This window comes from Musca domestica, unplaced genomic scaffold, assembly GCF_030504385.1.
Source record: "Musca domestica strain aabys unplaced genomic scaffold, Musca_domestica.polishedcontigs.V.1.1 10, whole genome shotgun sequence".
NCBI classification, from domain to species: domain Eukaryota; kingdom Metazoa; phylum Arthropoda; class Insecta; order Diptera; family Muscidae; genus Musca; species Musca domestica.
Window position 1 is genome coordinate 5849679 of NW_026712115.1, and position 19683 is coordinate 5869361.

Sequence of the window (19683 nt, forward strand, 5' to 3'; positions counted from 1 at the left end):
TCCACTCCATCGGTATTTCCTCCTTAAAGGGTCAACATTTTGATTAATCATAAAGTAAGACAATTTATTTTTTTTAACTTTCATAGGCTGAAGTTATATATAACATCTATCAATGCCATGAATTTCCTGAATGTTAACTGTAAAAATGAGTGTCACACAAAATAATAATTTTTATGTTTTTTCCCGATTTATTTTGTCACATTTCTTATGGAACTTTAATCGCAAACAACTGTATTGTAAACTGTGTGGTGTATTTAAAAAAAGACCGTTGAAAAATGTTAAGCAGTGTTTTACGAAAATTATTACGCTGATAAAGCATCAGACAAAATACTTGTAACTGGCGTCCAAAGCGTGTAGAAGATACACAAAATTTGTATGGTTAAAATTTCATCATGGTTTTTTTTCTAAAATAAATCTTACTCATTACGATGATATCAGCAACTTCACGCATATCTCACCATATTCCAAAAAAAAATCACAAGTCTCATATAAAGTAAAGGTAGTTTTCGATATATCCAAATCGGGCACATTGTAATATAAATATCAGAGTTAGTTCAGATGAGAAGTGGATAATATTGGTCAACATTTGGAATAAACAAAATGTAAGTCAAAACATATTTTAATAAACTGACATAGGCTGAGGGTATACATCTGTCGCAAAACCGACTGATACTTTTTATACCCTACACCACAAGGTGGTCAGGGTGTTATGTCTTTGTGCATTTGTTTGTAACAGGCAAAAGGAAACGAGAATTTGCACAATTTTGCACAAATCATTTGTTTGGCCCAAGGACGAACCCTATTGAAATTAGAGATAATCGGTCAAAAGTTAGATATAGCTCCCATATATATCTTCGCCCGATTTGCCTTTTATTGTGCACCAAACGTGTAATATCAGCCCGAATTGTATGGAATTTTGCATATACACCCAAATTAGGCCTGAAAATAAGTATGCCAAATTTGATCGGTTCAGATATAGATATAGCTCAAATATATATTGTTCATCCAATTTGTTATTTTTGTCCTCCGCAGCCGTAATATGCACTCTGTAACAACAATATTTAGGGAAATATATCAAATACAGGTCAGAAATACATTTGCTAATTTTTATCGAGATCGGTTCAGATTTTGATACAGCTCCCATATGTAACTTCGTCCGATTTACCTTTTATTGTGCACCAAACGTTTAACATTTGTCTAAATGGGATGGAATTTGACACTTACAACCGAATTGAGTCTAGAAGCTAGTATGCCAAATTTGGTGAAGATCGGTTCAGATATAACTATAGCTCCCATATATATTGTTCATCCAATTTGTTGTAGTTGTGACCCACAACCGTAATATGCACTCCGTAGCAACGATATTCAGGGAATATATCAAATACAGCTCAGAATTATCTTTGCCAAATTTTATCGAGATCGGTTCAGATTTGGATATAGCTCTCACATATATCTTTATCCGATTTCAAATTAAGTGTGCACCAAATGGGCAATACAATTGCATATTTAGTTCTTTGGAGTTTAAATTATAATTATAATCATAGCGTGTATAATTGAATTCTCCCATAAAAACTTTTAATTGTTATGTGGAGCTCTACTAAATTAGCAAAGTGGTGTAGGGTATCATAAAGTCGGCCCCGCCCGACATTAAGACTTTCTTTACTGGTTAACTAGTTATTTATTTATATAAAAAAATCAAATAGATACTCTTGTCGCATTTGATTCGGTGGTAATTCTGGCATTGCTATCAATGCATTCAGACTTCGTTTCTTACAAATTTCTTAAAATTTTTCTTACTTGCATTCATTGTACCATGACCTAAAACATCTTTTCTACAAATAACCAGTAAAGAAAGTCCTAAAGTCGGGCGGGGCCGACTTTTTGATACCCTACACCACATTTCTAATTTAGTCGAGCTCTACGTAACAATAAAAAGTTTTTATGGGAGAATTCATATGAATATGATTATAAATATAATTTAAAGTTAGAAGTTCAAATCTTTTAAATTCGGACTTGTAGTGACCCTTTTGCAAAATTAATTTGAAATGTTATTAAGATATATAAGGGAGCTATATCCAAATCTGAACCAATCACGATAAAATTCTGCAAAGGTATTTCTGAGCAGCATTTGATATGTTTGCCCAAATATTGTTGTTACACAGTGCATGTTACGGCTGCGGAGGACAAAAATAACAAATCGGATGAAACATATACATATATATATATACATATATATATATATATATATATATATATATATATATATATATATATATATATATATATATATATATATATATATATATATATATATATATATATATATATATATATATATATATATATATATATATATATATATATATATATATATATATATATTATTTATTTATTTATGTATATATATACATATACATTTTTGTCGATTGTCTCCATAGGGTTCGTCCTTGGCACAAACAAATGATTTGTTCAAAATTTCATCTCAATCGGATAAAAAATGCGACCTGCATTTTGTTCACAAAAATACATGGACAGACGGACGGATGGACGGACGGACGGACTGATATGCATAAATCAACTCAGAAAGTGATTCTATGGAGATCCTCAAAAGTAACTATGGGTCTACCTCGCTTCCTTCTCCATGTTACAAACAAATACACAAAGACATAATACCCATACCACTATGTGGTGTAGGTTATAAAAAGCTTCAACGTATGTTACTTTAAAATTCGGTTACATCAAATACAACTCCATTTTTACCTGTTTCAATTAGATTTATGTGCTGTGTATTCTCTGAGTCATATGATGTTTTGCTTTTTCCCCTTTCATCGCAATAATAAAAAATTATAATTCAAGCAAAACTTCTAATTTTAGACCAGTTTCTACTCTGATATAAAGGGGGATTTTCAAAAACATTGGCTTACCTTATTGCAAGTCCATTACAATTTTGGGTTCGTTGTTTGGCAGTGTTTACATCTCAGCACGTGTTAGGTTCATCTCTCCGGCAATGCCCACATCTCTCAGTGCTTCATCAAATAATGGAAAAAATATATAAAAGCTATCTTACTGCCTGTTAGTGCGTGCAGTTGATTTTCAATACTCCATAAAGGAATACCTGGAAGGATTTAAATCACCATCAAATAGACTTCAGCTCCACAATGAAAATAGTTTGGCTACTTGGATTTTGTGCAATAATTGCACTAGTGGCAGCATATCCTTTAGATGCAGAAACTGAAGGAGACTCTGACGCGAAACCTGTCAATCTGTTAGATGTTGCCGATGTTGGTGTTGATCACGAAAATGCTGCAGAACGCAAGGCTCGTCACTGGGGAGGCTATGGAGGCTGGGGCGGATATGGTGGCTATGGCGGTTGGGGTGGATATGGTGGTTGGGGTGGCGGTTATGGCGGCTGGGGACGCGGAGGTTGGGGTGGATGGGGCGGCCATCACCACCACGGTGGCTGGGGAGGTTATGGAGGTTGGTGGAAGTAAATTTGTTATGATGTATTTAAAAATGCTTGTGAATAATAAAAATAATGTTGTCTTGTGTTTATGAAAACAAATTGTTTTATTAATATTATTACTAAAAGTAAATTCGGTGAAGACACATTGCGTGGTATTGATTGTTTTACATCCAGTGTTTAATAAGTCCAATATATGCATGTGTAGCAAAGGGGGCAAAATATTATTATTGTCCATGGAAAGGAGGGTATATTAATAATGTCATTCCGTTTTAACACCTAAAATATACCTACATATATATTTTTCCGGTCAACTTAACGCGTTTTTACTTGTTTTGTTATTTTAATTTTATGTGTCGCAACTTCATTTGATCTGTTTGTTTATTACAATAACTTATAACTGATACATCAAATATCGAGTCATATGACATTCCGCTTTTCGTAAAAACATTGGCTTTTATATTGGTAGACCGGTTTTCATTGGAAAGTTCAATAATAAAAATTAGGCCTATCTCAATTTAAGATGGGTAACAATAAATGTCACAAATTAATCCCATCATGTGCCCCAAAATATAAAGTATTTAAAAAAAAAAAAAAACAAAAAAACAATAAGTTCGCCGGGCCGAATTATTAATACACTCTACCATTGGGTAAAGAAATTCAATTCAATCATGTTCCATTTTAAACTACAAATACCAATAAGACCGTTTGGATAATGCAGTTAAACTTTAAAAAAGAAAAAAACATAAAGTGAGTCCATTATATGGGGGACCATACCAATAAGGGTACCCATTTAGACAATTTTATACTACACTGATTGTTATTTATTGCAAGTCGGAAATGCCAAATTTGAAAAAAATCCGAGGGTAAATGTGGGTATTATTATATGGCGGCTATAGGATAGCATGGAGCTAGATATTCAATATTTCACCACTGGAGCGAAAATCTATTAAGGACTAAAAATACCAATTTTTAGGCGAATCCGTGGATAATGTGACAAAAATTATCGAAATACCGAATATCGGCAGGTATCGTTATATGGCAGCTATACGAAAACATTCACCTATACATGCAATGTTCCGACACCGGAATTAGAACCCATTATGACCTACATATACCAATTTTAGACGAATCCCTAGATAATGTGACAAAAATCATCAAAAAACCGAATATCGGGAGGTACCGTTATATGGCAGCTATACGAAAACGTGGGCCTGTATATGCAATGTTCCGCCACCGGAATTAGAACCCATTATGGCCTACATACAGGGTGAGATAAAAAAAACTGCAACAAAGTCAAACGCCATAATTTTTATTTATTTTTTTCCAAATTCTATTAATTCAAAGCAAAAAATGTCTGAAATAGCATCAAATTTTAGAATAGGTTTAGATTTTTTCGAATTGCTCACCTTTGGCACGAATTACGGCCTTCAAACGGCCAATGAAACCGTCACACGCTGCCCGAATGTTGATCTGTGGTATTTTGATCCACTCCCGGCGAATCGCTTGCTTGAGGTGATCGATACTTTGGTATTTTTTAGTACCAATCTTGGTTTCCGGAGATTTTGGTGGCCATTGTGCGCTGGAAATGAATCGAGGAACCCCATTTTGGCGCTAACGGCTCTGAGTCCTAGTGGAATGTCAAAGGTCTGCGGCCAAAATGTTTGCGTACCCAAGGCTTTAATACACCCTCCAGAATATTTTCGCGATTATATTCGACATTTATTCTGATACAATACGAGCGGAGAGCGACAATCTGCTGTTTTGGCGACCCAGGCCATCATCATGACCGACGCTTGAGTTCTGGTGGCCAACAATTTCAGCTGACCTCTTTGGCAAGTAAACACGATCATTTTGTTTGTTTACAAACTGCTGCACAACGAATGTTTTCTCATCGGAGAAAAACCGAATTCGGCAGTTCACTGCTTTCGGCCAAGAGAAGCAACTCTTGAGCTCTTTTGAGTCTATTTTCCTTCTGTTCCGGTGTTCTTGCACTTTTTGGAATTTCAATGGCTTTACCCCGAGCACATTTTTCAATAATTGTCATGTGGAGTATTGCGATGCGGGTGTCAATCAAGTCGCTTCTTTCCTTTTCGAACCATTTATGCTGATGTTGCTGGTTTCTTCCGTCCATCTTCTTGACGTTGGGCTACGCTACCAGTATCTCGGTAACAAGCGATGGTACGTACGAGACACAAAAGATTTATTCATATTCAAATGCTGGAGTGCTTTAACGATAGCCTCTTGTGGTTTTCCACCTAAATATAAAGAAATCACACTATCACTCTTGAATCCCATCACGAATATTTTTTTTCTGGAAAATTCTCACCAAAATGATTTTGTACGCTTGCAAACAATATAATGAGCTGCCACTGGAATAATTTAAAAAGCCGTCGGACGAGTGGCTTAGATATGATAGCAGTCTGAAGTTAGTTGCAGTTTTTTCATCTCACCCTGTATACCAATTTTTAGACAAATCCGTGAAAAATGTGTGCAAAAATAATCAAAATACTGAATACCGGGAGGTACCGTTATATGGCGGCTATACCAAAACGTGGACCGATATATCTCATTTTCAATGCCAACCATCCTAGACACAATTCAAATTGTTCTGCCAAATTTTGAAGGTCTACGTCAAATAATGTGGGCTGTATCGGACATTGTTAAATCGACTTAGAATTTTATGGTGATCATGAATATATATACTTTATGTGGTTTACGAAAAATATTTAGAGATGTTACAAACGGAATGACAAAGTTAAAATACCCTCCTTTTCAAGGTGGAGGGTATAAAAATATGTAAATGTTGATATCAAGCCGTAATCCAGTAAATGTAGTAACATTAAGTTCGTACATTACAAATTATGATCGTAGCCGCGTTAATATAAATTTTCTAACATAACTGTTAAATTTTCTAACATAACTGTTAAAAATCAATATTAATTAATGGAATGATATTTATACATGATATTTAGTTGCGTATTTTGAATTTTTTATGGGCTTAGAAAGTAATCATATTTGAACAGAGAAAAACAACAACATGGGTCAAACTATTGGAAGGCGTGAGCGAAACGTGATCCTCATTTAAAAATATTTGTAATTTTTGCATATTAAGAAAATTTTAGTACTCCAAATTCACAATTTGTTTAGTTTGACAATTTTAATTTAAACACACATACATACATCGTACTAAATTTTCAGACTTTCAAGATTTTATATATAAACTACTGAACCGTGCCGCCTTTCTTCCTCAAATTTATAGTGTTTAATTCATATTTTTATGAGCATACCTTCAAAAGTAAGCCGTATAAGTTGTAAACTAATAAGTTTTCTAAATAAAAAAAAAAAACTTATACTTTGCTAAAAATTTAATGTCCATGAGCCGCCAGTTGAAATCACTATAGAGATCGCCATATTTAAGAAATGTCTTTGCAACTTTGCACATACTTTTCTATTATTCCTAAGATGGTTCACATTAGAAATGGTGTATTTTGGTCCTGTGTCCCATCGAAACAACGGTCTTAGGCCCTAGGTCTCCTTGGACCAAATCCGTTTTAGGACATTTGGAGTCGATCTAGCGATGTCCGTCCGTCTGTCTGGCTGGTGCTCACGATAACTCTCGAAGGGAGTATCCGATTTGGTCCAAACATCGTACATCGTAATATTACCATAAAACTTAGATCGAGTTTGAAGATGAGCAATATCGTCCCATGCTGTAAGTACTTCCCCCACAAAAGGTCGAATTTTCAAAAAAAAAAAAAAAAAAAAATTACAAGTTAAAAAGTATCACTCTGTAAACCCGACAGATGTATACCCTCAGCCAATGTTCGATTATTAAAATAATTGTTGACTTGTTTTATGATTATTCAAATTGTTCACCTTCAATGGAGTAGATTCCGAAGGAATGGACCAATATTGTCTATTTCATATTGAACCCAAATTAATATCATATAAATATTGTGATGTGCCAGGTTTAGACTATATTGGTTTCTTCGTTCACTTTGTATGAGATATGTGATGATTTTTTAGAAAATGTTTAAGTGTGCATAAGGTACCAGATATAGTCGATCGAGGTATTCCATTTTCAATGAATTGAATGCTAATTTCGCTTTCGTTGAGCATTTTGTTTTTCAAAATCTTGAACCCTATGTGGGGGAGGTACCAGAGGAAATGGTCCGATATCTATAATCTTTATAACATCTCCTGTGCTGATAGAAAAATTGAGATGTGCCAAGTCTGAATGGAATCGGATGTTAAATTCGCGTTTTATGAGCTCCATGTATATTCACAATTTTGACCCTTTTGGGGGGGAGGTACCAGAAGGAGAGGACCGATATATCCCACTTAACATCAGATCTTGTGTAAGTAAAAATAATGGAATGTGTAAAATATAAAGAGAGTCTGATGCTTTATAACTGATCCTGTGTTGAAAGAAATATTCTGATATACCAAGTCTAAATGGAATCAAATGTTTATTTCGCGATCGTTATCGTTATCGTTCCTCTTCCTGTGCAGAAAAAATATTTTTTGAAATATTCGACCTTTTGTGGGGGAGGTACCAGAAGGAGTTTACCGATGTATTCCATCTTAATACCAGACCTTGGGTTAATAAAAATGTTGGTATGTGTGAATTTGAAGACAATCGGCCTTTTACTTCACATTTTATAAGAGTTGTAGTTATTCAAAATTTTCACCCTATCGTGGGCGAGGTACTTGACAGAGTGAACCGACATTGTCCACCTGATCTAGAACTAAAGCAAATATTAGGATTTGCAAAGTTAGAGCAAAATTGGATTAATGATTCTCTTTATGTGCAGAATATATACATATATATATATATATATATATATATATATTTTTTTTTTTTTTTTTTTTATTTGAAAATTTCGGTTTTATGTGGTGGAGGTACCAGAAGGAGTGGACCTATATACTCCATCTTAGCACCAGACGTTAATATATATATATTGGGATGTGTGAAATTTGAAGACAATCGGACTCTTACATCACATTTTATGAGAGTTATAATTATTCAGAATTTTGAGCATTTGTGGGGGTGGTACTTGATGGAGTTTAGGTCTGATACGAAATGGACAATAATGGCCCATTCCTTCGGAACCTACTCCATAGAGGGTCAACAATTTGAATAGTCATAACGGAAGTCCAAATATATTTAACTAATCGGACTAAGGGTATACATCCGCGGGACAACCGACTGATACTTTTATTTGTTTACCCTCAGTCCTTCCGTCCGCCTGTTCGTCTGTCCGTCTGGGGAAATCACTCTAGCTTCCGAACGAATTGAAGTAGATTGATAAAATTTGACTCAAATATATATTATGTCTGCAGGACTTTTGGTTTTGGTATAGCCCCCATATAACGGTACCTCCTGATATTCGGTATTTGATGATTTTTGCGTCTATATTCATCGGAATTGTTTCAAATTTGGTATTTGATATTCGAAATAGATACCACAGCCTATTACAGAAAATTGTCTGTGGAGGTTCACGTCTTCTTATAGCCCCCATATAACTGTACCTCCCGATATTCGGTACTTTGTTGATTTTACCGACATTATTCACCGGAATTCTTTCAAATTTGTTATTTGATGTTCGTAGTGGATACTAAAGCCTATGTCCCCAAATAACAGTACCTCCCGATATTCGGTATTTTGATGATTTAAGCTACATTATTCACCGATTTTTTTTAAGTTTCGTATTTGAATATTGTAATGGCTTATGACAAAAGTTTCCTATGCAGGTCCATGTCGTCGTATAGACCCTAATGTAAAAGCTGCATTCGGTATTTTTAAGATTTTAACAGCATTTTAAAGGATTTTATTGTTTTTGAGAATTGCCAAATTCGTTCCGAATGGTGGAGGGTATTTTTTATTTGTTTTCTATTAAAGTTGTAACCTTTTGTGGGGGAGATATTAGAAGGACTGTACCGATATTGGCCATCTTCGAACTCGATCTAAGCTTGATAATATTATTTGTACCAAGTTGTACCGAGAGCGCTCCAGCTAGACAGGTAGATGGACGAACAACTCTAGATCGACTCTAAATGTACCGGAACGGTCCAAATCGACCTAGGGTCCATTACCCTTATTAAGTTTACAGCTTTCAAAACATTTTTTTTCACTTCTAAACATTTCTTAAATCCCTGCATCTGAGATACCAGCCACATTAAATGTAGCTATAAATATCCACTTTTTAGTACGAATTTCCAAATAAAATATGCGCCTAGCTCCCTCATCTTTTTGAACTTTATACATGTATAAATTACTCAAAAGCCAGATTTGTGATCAACTTATACGAAAATTGTACGGAACAGTTATGATTCCTCGGACACTTGTTACGCATCAGTTTGTATCAGAAAAAATTCCAGCAAACGTGTGAGGTGATGCCAAACAACTCAAAGAATTAATTTGTTATCAAAGCCATCTTATAAGCTTGACCGAAGGAATCACACACATTACGGTAGCTATCTGAAGAAGACGTTATGCCTAAAATGTATGTATCTCTCAGTGATATTAAATATGTAAATGCATGCATTTATATTCAGTATAGATTCATTCTCTGAATCCACTTTATTCCTAAGCTAACGAAACTCATCTACGCATATCTCACGCCCCCTGTTTATGAGTAATAACAACAACAAATTTAGAAGATCTATGAAACCCATTTAAAAAAGACTGACTGTAAAAATTCAGATCATCTGTAAAAACCCCCCCGAACATTGAGTCACCTGCTCAATTTTTTGTATTTTACCCAACCCACGGAGAGGAATTGGTATCTTAAATGACCAAAGTAAATGGTGATATCCAGAATACTTATTCTGTATTTATTTTGTAATAAAATCTTAACTCAATATGTGTCGTCTTGTTCTTCTGGTAGACAAGAGCCAGCGAGCAATTTATTGGTACGATGAATGAATTTGAATTAGGCTGGAAGTTTTCTGGGCAATATTTGGTGTTTTTATGTTATTTTTGTGTGGTTAGATGACGAAGTGAATTAATTGGTTTTATCCGAGTTAATCGAATGTCATTCATAACTTTTGTTTCTTTTTTTGAAACAAAGAATATATAAACTCCGTCATCCTGTTAACGTAAATTAGTCTCGAAAAGGAACTGAAAGTGGAAGAAGTGTATCTGCTAAATTGTGTAAAGATGAGGTTTTTATTTTTTGGATTACTGTTTGCTCTATTGGCGGTCATAATATCGGCAAATGAAGCTCCTTCATATGGAAATGATGAACTGGAAACAAGGATGATGGATACCATGAATCCAGAGGTTGCATTAGAGCTGGAAAAAAGGATGATGGATACTATGAATTCAGAGGATTTAGTGGAGCCGATGATGAAGGATAATACAGATCACACAGAAATTCCATTGGGGGAGATGATGGAGGATAATTCACATGCCACCGATTTAATGGATATGGCAGATATTGGTGATAGCCACTCGGAGGAAGCCATACGCAAGCCTCGTGGAGGCTATGGTGGCGGCTTTGGTTTCTACGGTGGTGTTGGTTACGGCGGAGGTTATAGAGGTTGGAATCGTGGAGGATATGGTGGCGGGTATGGCGGTGGATATGGTGGCGGATATGGTGGAGGTTGGAGAAACAGAGGATGGGGAGGCGGTTATGGCAGACGTGGATGGGGAGGTCGTGGATATGGCCGTGGTTATCGTGGTCCCTGGTATTAACAATTCTACGTACTGCTGTTCCTAATAGTGGAATATTCGAAAGAAAATACTAACAGAACCAAATAAAATATTGGATAAAGTTCTATGTAATTTCCTCAAACATTTAAAAATTTCATTTATCTATTTTCTCCAAATAATTGTAATATTTACTCTGTTTCAGAATCTGCTAGTTTTGCAACTTTTTTCGATAAAGTAGAAATCGATTATCGTAGTTACGACTTTAAACACTTGCAGGTTCTGGAATAGAGAAATTAAGGCGGTATTAGGTAATGAACTAAATTAGGAAATTTTCCTCAGTATATGCCAATTTTATTATTAAAAAAATTAAAATAATAATCTGCTTGGTATCTACAGTTCTATTTCGGCTTCTTTTAGGAATTTGGCTATTATGTTTAGACACTCTAAGCCTTGTGAGTTCACGATACCTTCAACGGTTAAAAATTTGCGTCGCGTGGTGTTTGGAAGCATATCCGTTTGGTGTTGCACCTACTGCACTCAAAAATTATGTGGGAAGCAGTTTCATCTACCCCGCAAACATTACATAAATTAGATGGAACAACATTCATTTTAGCTAACGTGTTTTTGCAAAAATAATGACTCTACTCTACTCTGTTGAGCTGTTTTTGAGAAAAATAATTAAAATTGCAGCTTTTAAACCAAGGTGTTCTGATAGGGAAATATTTTTTTTAAGGTGCGAATTGACGTTACTAGCGGCTCTTCTCGGCTCTATTCTTCCCATTGGGGTTTGGAAATTTTATTAATGACCTCTTCTCTTGCTTTTTGTTGGTGTAGGATGTAGGTATAAACAATTTCGTTAATTTTAATATTAGAGTGTCCATGTATATAATGACTTTGAACATCTATGGCGAAAATATTTACCTAATTTATGAATGCGTATAGAGGGTGAGATAAAAAAACTGCAACAAAGTCAAACGCCATAATTTTTGTATTTTTTTTTTTAAATTTTATTGAATGAAAGCAAAAATGTTGGATATAGCATCAAAATTTAATAATAAGTTAAGAATAAATTTAGATTTTTTCGAATTGGTCGCCTTTGGCACGATTTATGTATGGCCTTCAAACGGCCAATGAAACCGTCACACGCAGCCAGTATGTTGCTCTGCGGTATTTTGGTGCTTGCTTGAGCTGATCGACACTTTGATATTTTTTAGTGCCAACCTTTCTTTCCAAAATACTCCAGACACATAGTCCAACGGATTGGTATCCAGAGATTTTGGTGGCAATTGTACACTAGAAATAAAGCGAGGAACCTCATTATTTAACCATTCTTGGGTGGCGCGTGCTGAGTCCTGTTGGAATGTCCAAGGTCTGCGGCCAAAATGTTTGCGTGTCCAAGGCGTGTAATATGCCCTCCAGAATATTTCGCGATAATATTCGTCATTTATTCCGATGCCACGGTCAATTAATACGAGCGGAGAGCGACCATCGGCTGTTATGGCGGCCCACACCATCACCGTGGCCGGCGCTTGAGTTCTGGTGGTCATCCGAAGGTGCACATTTTCAGCTGACCTCTTTGGCATTTTGTTTGTTTACAAACTGCTGGACAACGAATATTTTCTGATCGGAGAAAACCAAATTCAGCAGTTCACCACTTTCGGCCAAGCGAAGCAACACTTTAGCTCTTTTGAGTCTATTTTCTTTATGTTGCGGTGTAAGTTCTTGCACTTTTTGGAATTTCAAAGGCTTTACCCGACCTCATTTTTCAATATTTGGCGAATGGAATATTGCGATATGTTAAACTCACGAGCTATTATTCGGCCACTTCGACGCGGGTTTCGATCAAGACGTTTCTTTACTTTTCGAACCATTTCTGGTGATGTTGCTGTTTTCTTCCGTCCACTTCCTTGACGTCGGGCTAACGAGCGATGGTACGAGACACAAAAGATTTATTCACATTTAAATGTTGGAGTGCTCTAACGATAGTCTCTTGTAGTTTTTCAGGCAAATATAAAGAAATCGCATTATCACGTTTGTATTCCATCACGAATAAATTTTGTTCTGGAAAATTCTCTCTTAGTACCCATTCACTTTATACTACAAGGATTGTTAATTATTGCAAGTCTTAAATGCCAAATTTAAAAAAAATCCGTGGTAAAAAGACAAGGATTATCAAAATACCGAATATCAGTTGGTATCATTTTATGGTGGCGAATATCCACCTGTCACTGGAGCGAAAAGATATTAAGAACTACAAATATAAATTTTTAGACGAATCCGTGGATAATGTGACAAAAGTTATCACAATACCGAATATCGGGAGGCACCGTTATATGGGGGCTATACGAAAATATGGATCTATGCATACAATGTTCCGCCACAAATCCGTGGAAAAATGTGGCAAAAATCATGAAAACACCGAATATCGGGAGTTACCGAGATGCGCTATGTTCCGCCAGTGCAACTAAAACCCATTCGCCGGGTATAGACCAAAATATCGCAGAGCAACGGCCCCATATACCGGTATGCCCGATTTTGATGATTTAGCCACATTTTTTCAATGTCATTGTCTGAAATTCTACAGATGGGGTTCTTCAAGAGTACTTTACCCCTTGAAAGAGAATTGTCCATAGGTTCACGATATGGTATATAACGGTATCCCCGATATTCGGTATTTTAATGATTTTAGCCACATTTTTCAACGGAATTGTCTGAAAATTCACACAAGGGCTTCCTTGTGAGAAGGGAATACCATAGGATACCATATAAAGGTACCTCCCGATATTCGGTATTTTGATGAATTCGACCAAAACCATTTTTTTATAACCAAAACCTTTTGTATGGACAAATTAAATATTATTTTGTTGAGGCTGTGTTGATACCGATGCGGTCATTTTCATAGCTAATTTTGTCGATAATTACTACATAGGAATCCTCATGGTCTTCTGAATAAGAAAAACTTATATTGTTGTTATTATTATTACTATATTGTGGGGTCTTACCTTGTTCGATGCTTCTACAATTATTTATATTGTCATCTTAATTGCGAAGCGAATTCATGGTAAATAGCATGGTAGAAGAATACAGGTAGTCCCATGGACACAGCTGCTTGGACAATGAACTGTCAAACTAAATATTAAATTGAAAATTTTGAATGAAAAGTTATTCAAATTCGTATAAATTGTTGAAAAATTAATGTCATAACAATTTCCGATTGGCGTCGTATAAGAAAACACATAAAAATATTCTTATTTTTGAAAAAAAAATCAAAACTTTTAGCATACCAATGTTCCCAAGCGTTGACCCATCTACCTATATTCTTCTACCATGGTAGATATGAAAGGCAACTTTGCACAATGACTGTATTTTACAGCCTATTTTCTTCAATCTTTACTCATATTGTTTAATTTTTTTCATTATTATTACAGCATACTTTCAGGCGCTAATTAGTATAACATAAGTAATAGACTAATGTCATGGTCATACGGGAAATTATCGACAAATAATTACTTTCTTTTTAAATAATTTTATCCTTCATTTTGTGCTCTCATTATTGTTAATATTCAAATAGTTCCAAATGGTGGAAATAACAAAATATTATTGATGAGTGTATTTTACTAATTTGGATTCTAAAAAATTTACATAAATAAAACATTATCGCTTTGCCAGGAGTGGATGTTTGATGTTTATTTACTGACTAAAGCCCCGTTTAGACTATACCCTTAAACGATGGTTATGGGAATTTTCTCAATTAATGTGCTTAATTCCTCCACTTTTACCATGATTTACAACAGAAAATTAAATAAACATTAATTTTGGATTTATTTTAAATCCAATGCAGAATCGAAATATTTTGGATTACAACACTGTTTTCTCCTAAAAATCCAACAATTGCAGTCGTTGTCGTGTACCATTTATTTACATTACACTTTTATAAGCCTTTGAAAAAAGTGATAAAAAATTAAAAACAATTAAAAAAGTAGTAAGTTCCGTCCGGTCGACCTTTATAGCTATTAAAAATGTTTTTGTATAGGTTGGTGCCGTTATATGGGAGATATACCATAATGTGGTATGTCTGCTCGTCTGCATTTTCTAAAGAAAGTACAGATCGCATTTATTGCCCGATCGAGATGAAATTTTGCACAAATAATATGTTTGACCCAAGGACGAACCCTGTTGAAATTAATGATAATCTGTTAAAGTTTAGATATAGCTCCCATATATATCTTCCTCCTATTTGCTTTTTATTGTGCACCAAACGTATAATATCAGCCCAAACAGTATGAAGTTTTTCACATACGACCAGATTAGGTCGTAGTAAGGCACCCGTAGCAATGTTCAAGAAAAATGTGCCGCAAGCCATCGAAATGCTTAAAATGAGGTGATATTAACTGTTCCGTTGAAAATAAGAGGGAATCGATATATATTGCGTGAACGAAAAATTTGGCAGATATATCACTCTTCGAATTTGATCTAAGTTCAGACTCAAAATGCATGCATAAATGATAAATAATTAAAATGAATGAAAAAAAAAAAAAATACTTAACTAAACCAATCCTAAAACTAAATAAATACTAACAAGTAAAGAAGCAGTAAGTTCGGCTGGGTCGAACTTTGAATACGCTTAACCACTTAGAACAAATTAGGAAACTTTCAAAAAATTAAAACCATTTAAAATTATGTTAAAACCTTAAAAATACCGGCTATAAGAAAATGCCAATATATGGAGGATATACGATATAGTGTAGACAATTCTATTTCAGGGGTAAAGTACTGATACGGAACCCCTTGTGTGAATTTTCAGACAATTCCGTTGAAAAATGTGGCTTAAATCATCAAAATCCCGAACATTGGGGTTACCGTTCTATGGGGGCTATACAATATCGTGGACCTATATAGATAATTCTCTCTCAGGGAATAAAGTACTTACAAGGAACTCCTTGTGTGAATTTTCAAACAATTTCATTGACAAATGTGTCTAAAGCCATAAAAATACCGAATATCGGAAGGTGCCGTTATATGGAGGATATACGATATTGTGGACCTATATAGACAATTCTTATTCAGGGGATAATGTACTCACACTGCACTCTTTGTGTGAATTTTCAGACAATTCCGTTCAAAAATGTAAATGTAATTTGGTATTTGAAGTTCGAAATGGATACTATAGCCTAAGACAGAAAATTGCCTGTGAAGGTCCACGTCTTCGTATAGCCCCCATATAATGGTGCCTTCCTATATTCGGTATTTTGATGGTTTTAGCGTAATTATTCACCGGAGTAGTTTTAAATTACGTATTCAGAGTGCGAATTAGAACTACAATCTGTGTCAGAAAATTGTCAATGCACGTCCAGGTCTTCGTATAGCCCCCATATATCAGTACCTCCCGATATTCGTTATTTTGACGATTTTGTGTACAATACTCTCCGAAATTGTTTGAGATGTCGTATTTGAAGTTTGTAAAGGCCTGTGTTTGATCATTTTAGCGACACTATTCACCGGAATTGTTTCAAATTTGGTATTTGAAATTCGAAATGGATACTATAGTCTATGCAGGTCCAGGTCTTCCTAAATCTTCGATATAACTGTACCTCCCTATATACGATATTTTAATGATTTGAATATGGTAGTGGCTTATGCCTAATGGCAAAGCCTATGTAGGTCCATGTCGTATGGACCGAAATATAACGGCTTTGTAGGAGAACTTCAGTTAAAATATAAATTATTTTCATTTTTAATTCCTGACTGACGATTAATTTAATTTATACTGGCCTAAATAGGAAGAATTTGAAATTTGCATTTAGGAATTGAGTCTATTTGTATTGCCGAAGAGGTAATAACAAAAAATCACCCTTTATATTCCTTAATTTAGTAGAAGGTCTTTGAGGTCTACACATCTTGGATATGTGTTTATAAATTGTGAACATAAAAACAATTTCAAACATTCTACGTATTTATAATGTTTGTTTACAAAATAATTTCAATGAATTGTTTGAAACAAAAGAAAAAATCCCCCCTTTTGCGATCTGTAATCTGCACTTTCTGGGAATAATTAAATAACCATAATGAAAATATTTTTATGTTCATATAAAATAGACTACCTCAAGTCTACTTGCATTCAGTTTCTTATCACAACAGCCACAATGAAGAATAACTCAATCGCTGCTCTGCTAATTCTAATCTTGGCGTGCATTTCAATCAACAACTTTGGCGTGGAAGCCTTCAATTGCGCCTATTTAAGACGAAACTGTTATCAAGTTCCGAAATCAAGTCAAAATTTAAGTGCCTCTAAATTGTCTGATGACCCCAAGCATTTGATTGTTGCTCATGGATTATATCGGCCGGGACAACGTTTGATTCACATACAGTCTGGGGAAATTGAAAGCTAAGGTTTTGACTATATTTACCAGATGTGCTATAAAAGCGGGTGTTATAAATCTGCCGCAGTGATTTTAAGAGATAAGATGGATTTTCGATATTTTAATTTATTGTTTTTTTGTCTTTATTATTGTTTTTGTTGTTATTTTTATTGATAAGAATAAATGTATATTTTAATTATAAATATGTGAAAAGCATTTATTAGTAATATATATTTTGTCGCGAACTATACAACGTTGTAAGAAACTGTTAGAGTTGTCTTATAATTGGGAGTTCTGCTGATTTCAATTCTTTTAGGATATTATAGTGCCTATAAAAAAGGTGTGTCCCATGACCAATAAAAGATGCTACATGTGTTGTGCAGCTTAATAAAAATTCAACTCCAGTGTTTAAAAAAGAACCACTACTTTTTGTACTTACCCTGTAGAAAATGCCAATAGTGAATAAATACTGATTAACTATTGACTCTGTTACCAGTACCACTGATCAAGCAATGTTTTTTCCTATAGGCATTTGTATGAAGTTGTCACTCAGAAGTCACCAGTGATATTGTTAATATTTTTCTCCAATGTCATATGGAGGCATTGGTACTAGTAAGTCGGTAGTCCATGGGGGACATATGTACCAGAGATTTTTTAACATTTTATCCGAATTTTAGGAATTACTAGATTTTTAATTTTAGTGATTTAGTAAAGTTATTCCAGACTGCCTACAATCGCTACCAGACTTCATATTTCATGTGCTTCACAAAACTGAAATCTCGACACTTACCACAAATTTCTATTTTGGTATAAAACTGACTCTTTTTTTTTATTTTTATTTTATCACTTTTATTAATTATTAAAATAGCAAATTCGTTTACTTCAAGAGTTTCCAAATCCATCCTTTAATATTTTTATACCCTACAACACTATGTGTTGGGGGTTTTATAAGTTTGATTGGGCCAAAAGTTATGTAACACCTCGAAATATTGATTTCCCACATAGGAAAGTATATATAGATCTTTCTATCTCGCCGAGCTGAGTCGATCTAGCTATGTATGTCCGTCCATCCGTCTGTCCATGTTAATTTGTCATCACTCTACAGGTCGCAATTATGGCCCAATCTTCACGAAATTTAGAATGGTGGTGGGGCTATAGCAGAATAGAGCCCTATTGTTTTTAGAGATGATCGCATAATATTTAGGGGTTGAAATGGATCAACAACTAATAATGTTCTTGATTTTGTAGCCGTTATAAAGGTCACAAATAGAAACCAAAGTACACGAAATCTCGCATGAAGTTAGAGTTTAGGACAGCGGTTGAATTGACCACTACTTTTGTTTGAAAAAAATACCAACATTTCCTTCTACCGAAACGCTGAAAATAACTTACAGGCGAAATCTAAATACACAAAAGGCAAACTTCTGGCTTTTTTTATGCTGATTGATGTTGACGAATATAGCCAAATATCGTAGACAAGAAAATCATATTGATGAATGTAAATTTGGAGATGCAGAGGGGCCTCTCGCATTTAGAGATGATCGATATTAGGCAAATGTCCCTGGTCAAAATGCTAAGAGTAATATCTGGGTAGTGCTCCGTGACATAATTTCAAAATTTGAAATAATTTCATAATTCCAAAAACTATTTGGACATAAGGGGGCTTCTAACATATTGTAGGGGATCACATGGTCGGCCCCGCACGACTATAGCATTTGCTTACTTGTTTATTTACTGGCTTAAGGAACAGCAAGCTCTCTTTGCTTATTTCTAATTTTCGTATTTAGAATCACGTCTTAAGTGCCATCATGTGTTATCATTTCACGTGAATGACATGACAGCAATGGAGAATAATATGCATGGACTAATAGTACGTTTATATATATGAGGGTTAACCCACTGGATTTGGATTTAAATTGTCATATCCATTACTTTTACTTCAAATAAATCCTCTCAAAGTAGGTTAACCCTACAAAAAGTTCTAACGTAAACATGGCATAAAACTGACAATAATTTGATAATAAACTTAGTAGTTTCTTCACTATTGTGATTTGACTCTCTTTGAATTTAAAATCACAGTAAGTTTTTGGAAAGCAAACTCGGTTGTCAAATGGGCTTACTGGCCGACTGCATGTAGGCCATGACATTGTTGACATACAAACTAGTCATTTTGACAATTATTAAAAACAAAGAAAATAGAAACC

General features: G+C 34.7%; 2 protein-coding genes across 2 annotated transcripts; both read left to right on the forward strand.

Moving 5' to 3' along the window:
• The first annotated feature begins 2961 nt into the window (after positions 1–2961).
• Positions 2962–3506, forward strand: LOC131803469 (uncharacterized). Its single transcript, XM_059124830.1, has one exon. The coding sequence runs from the start codon at positions 3159–3161 to the stop codon at positions 3489–3491; it is 333 nt and encodes a 110-aa protein (XP_058980813.1). The 5' UTR covers positions 2962–3158; the 3' UTR covers positions 3492–3506.
• A 7119-nt stretch (positions 3507–10625) lies between these two features.
• LOC131804535 (uncharacterized) lies at positions 10626–11162 on the forward strand. Its single transcript, XM_059127532.1, has one exon. The coding sequence runs from the start codon at positions 10626–10628 to the stop codon at positions 11160–11162; it is 537 nt and encodes a 178-aa protein (XP_058983515.1).
• Positions 11163–19683: the final 8521 nt, after the last annotated feature.

Coding starts and splice junctions, on each gene's coding strand:
- LOC131803469 (XM_059124830.1), top strand. CDS start 3,159: ATGAAAATAGTTTGGCTACTTGGATTTTGTGCAATAATTGCACTAGTG.
- LOC131804535 (XM_059127532.1), top strand. CDS start 10,626: ATGAGGTTTTTATTTTTTGGATTACTGTTTGCTCTATTGGCGGTCATA.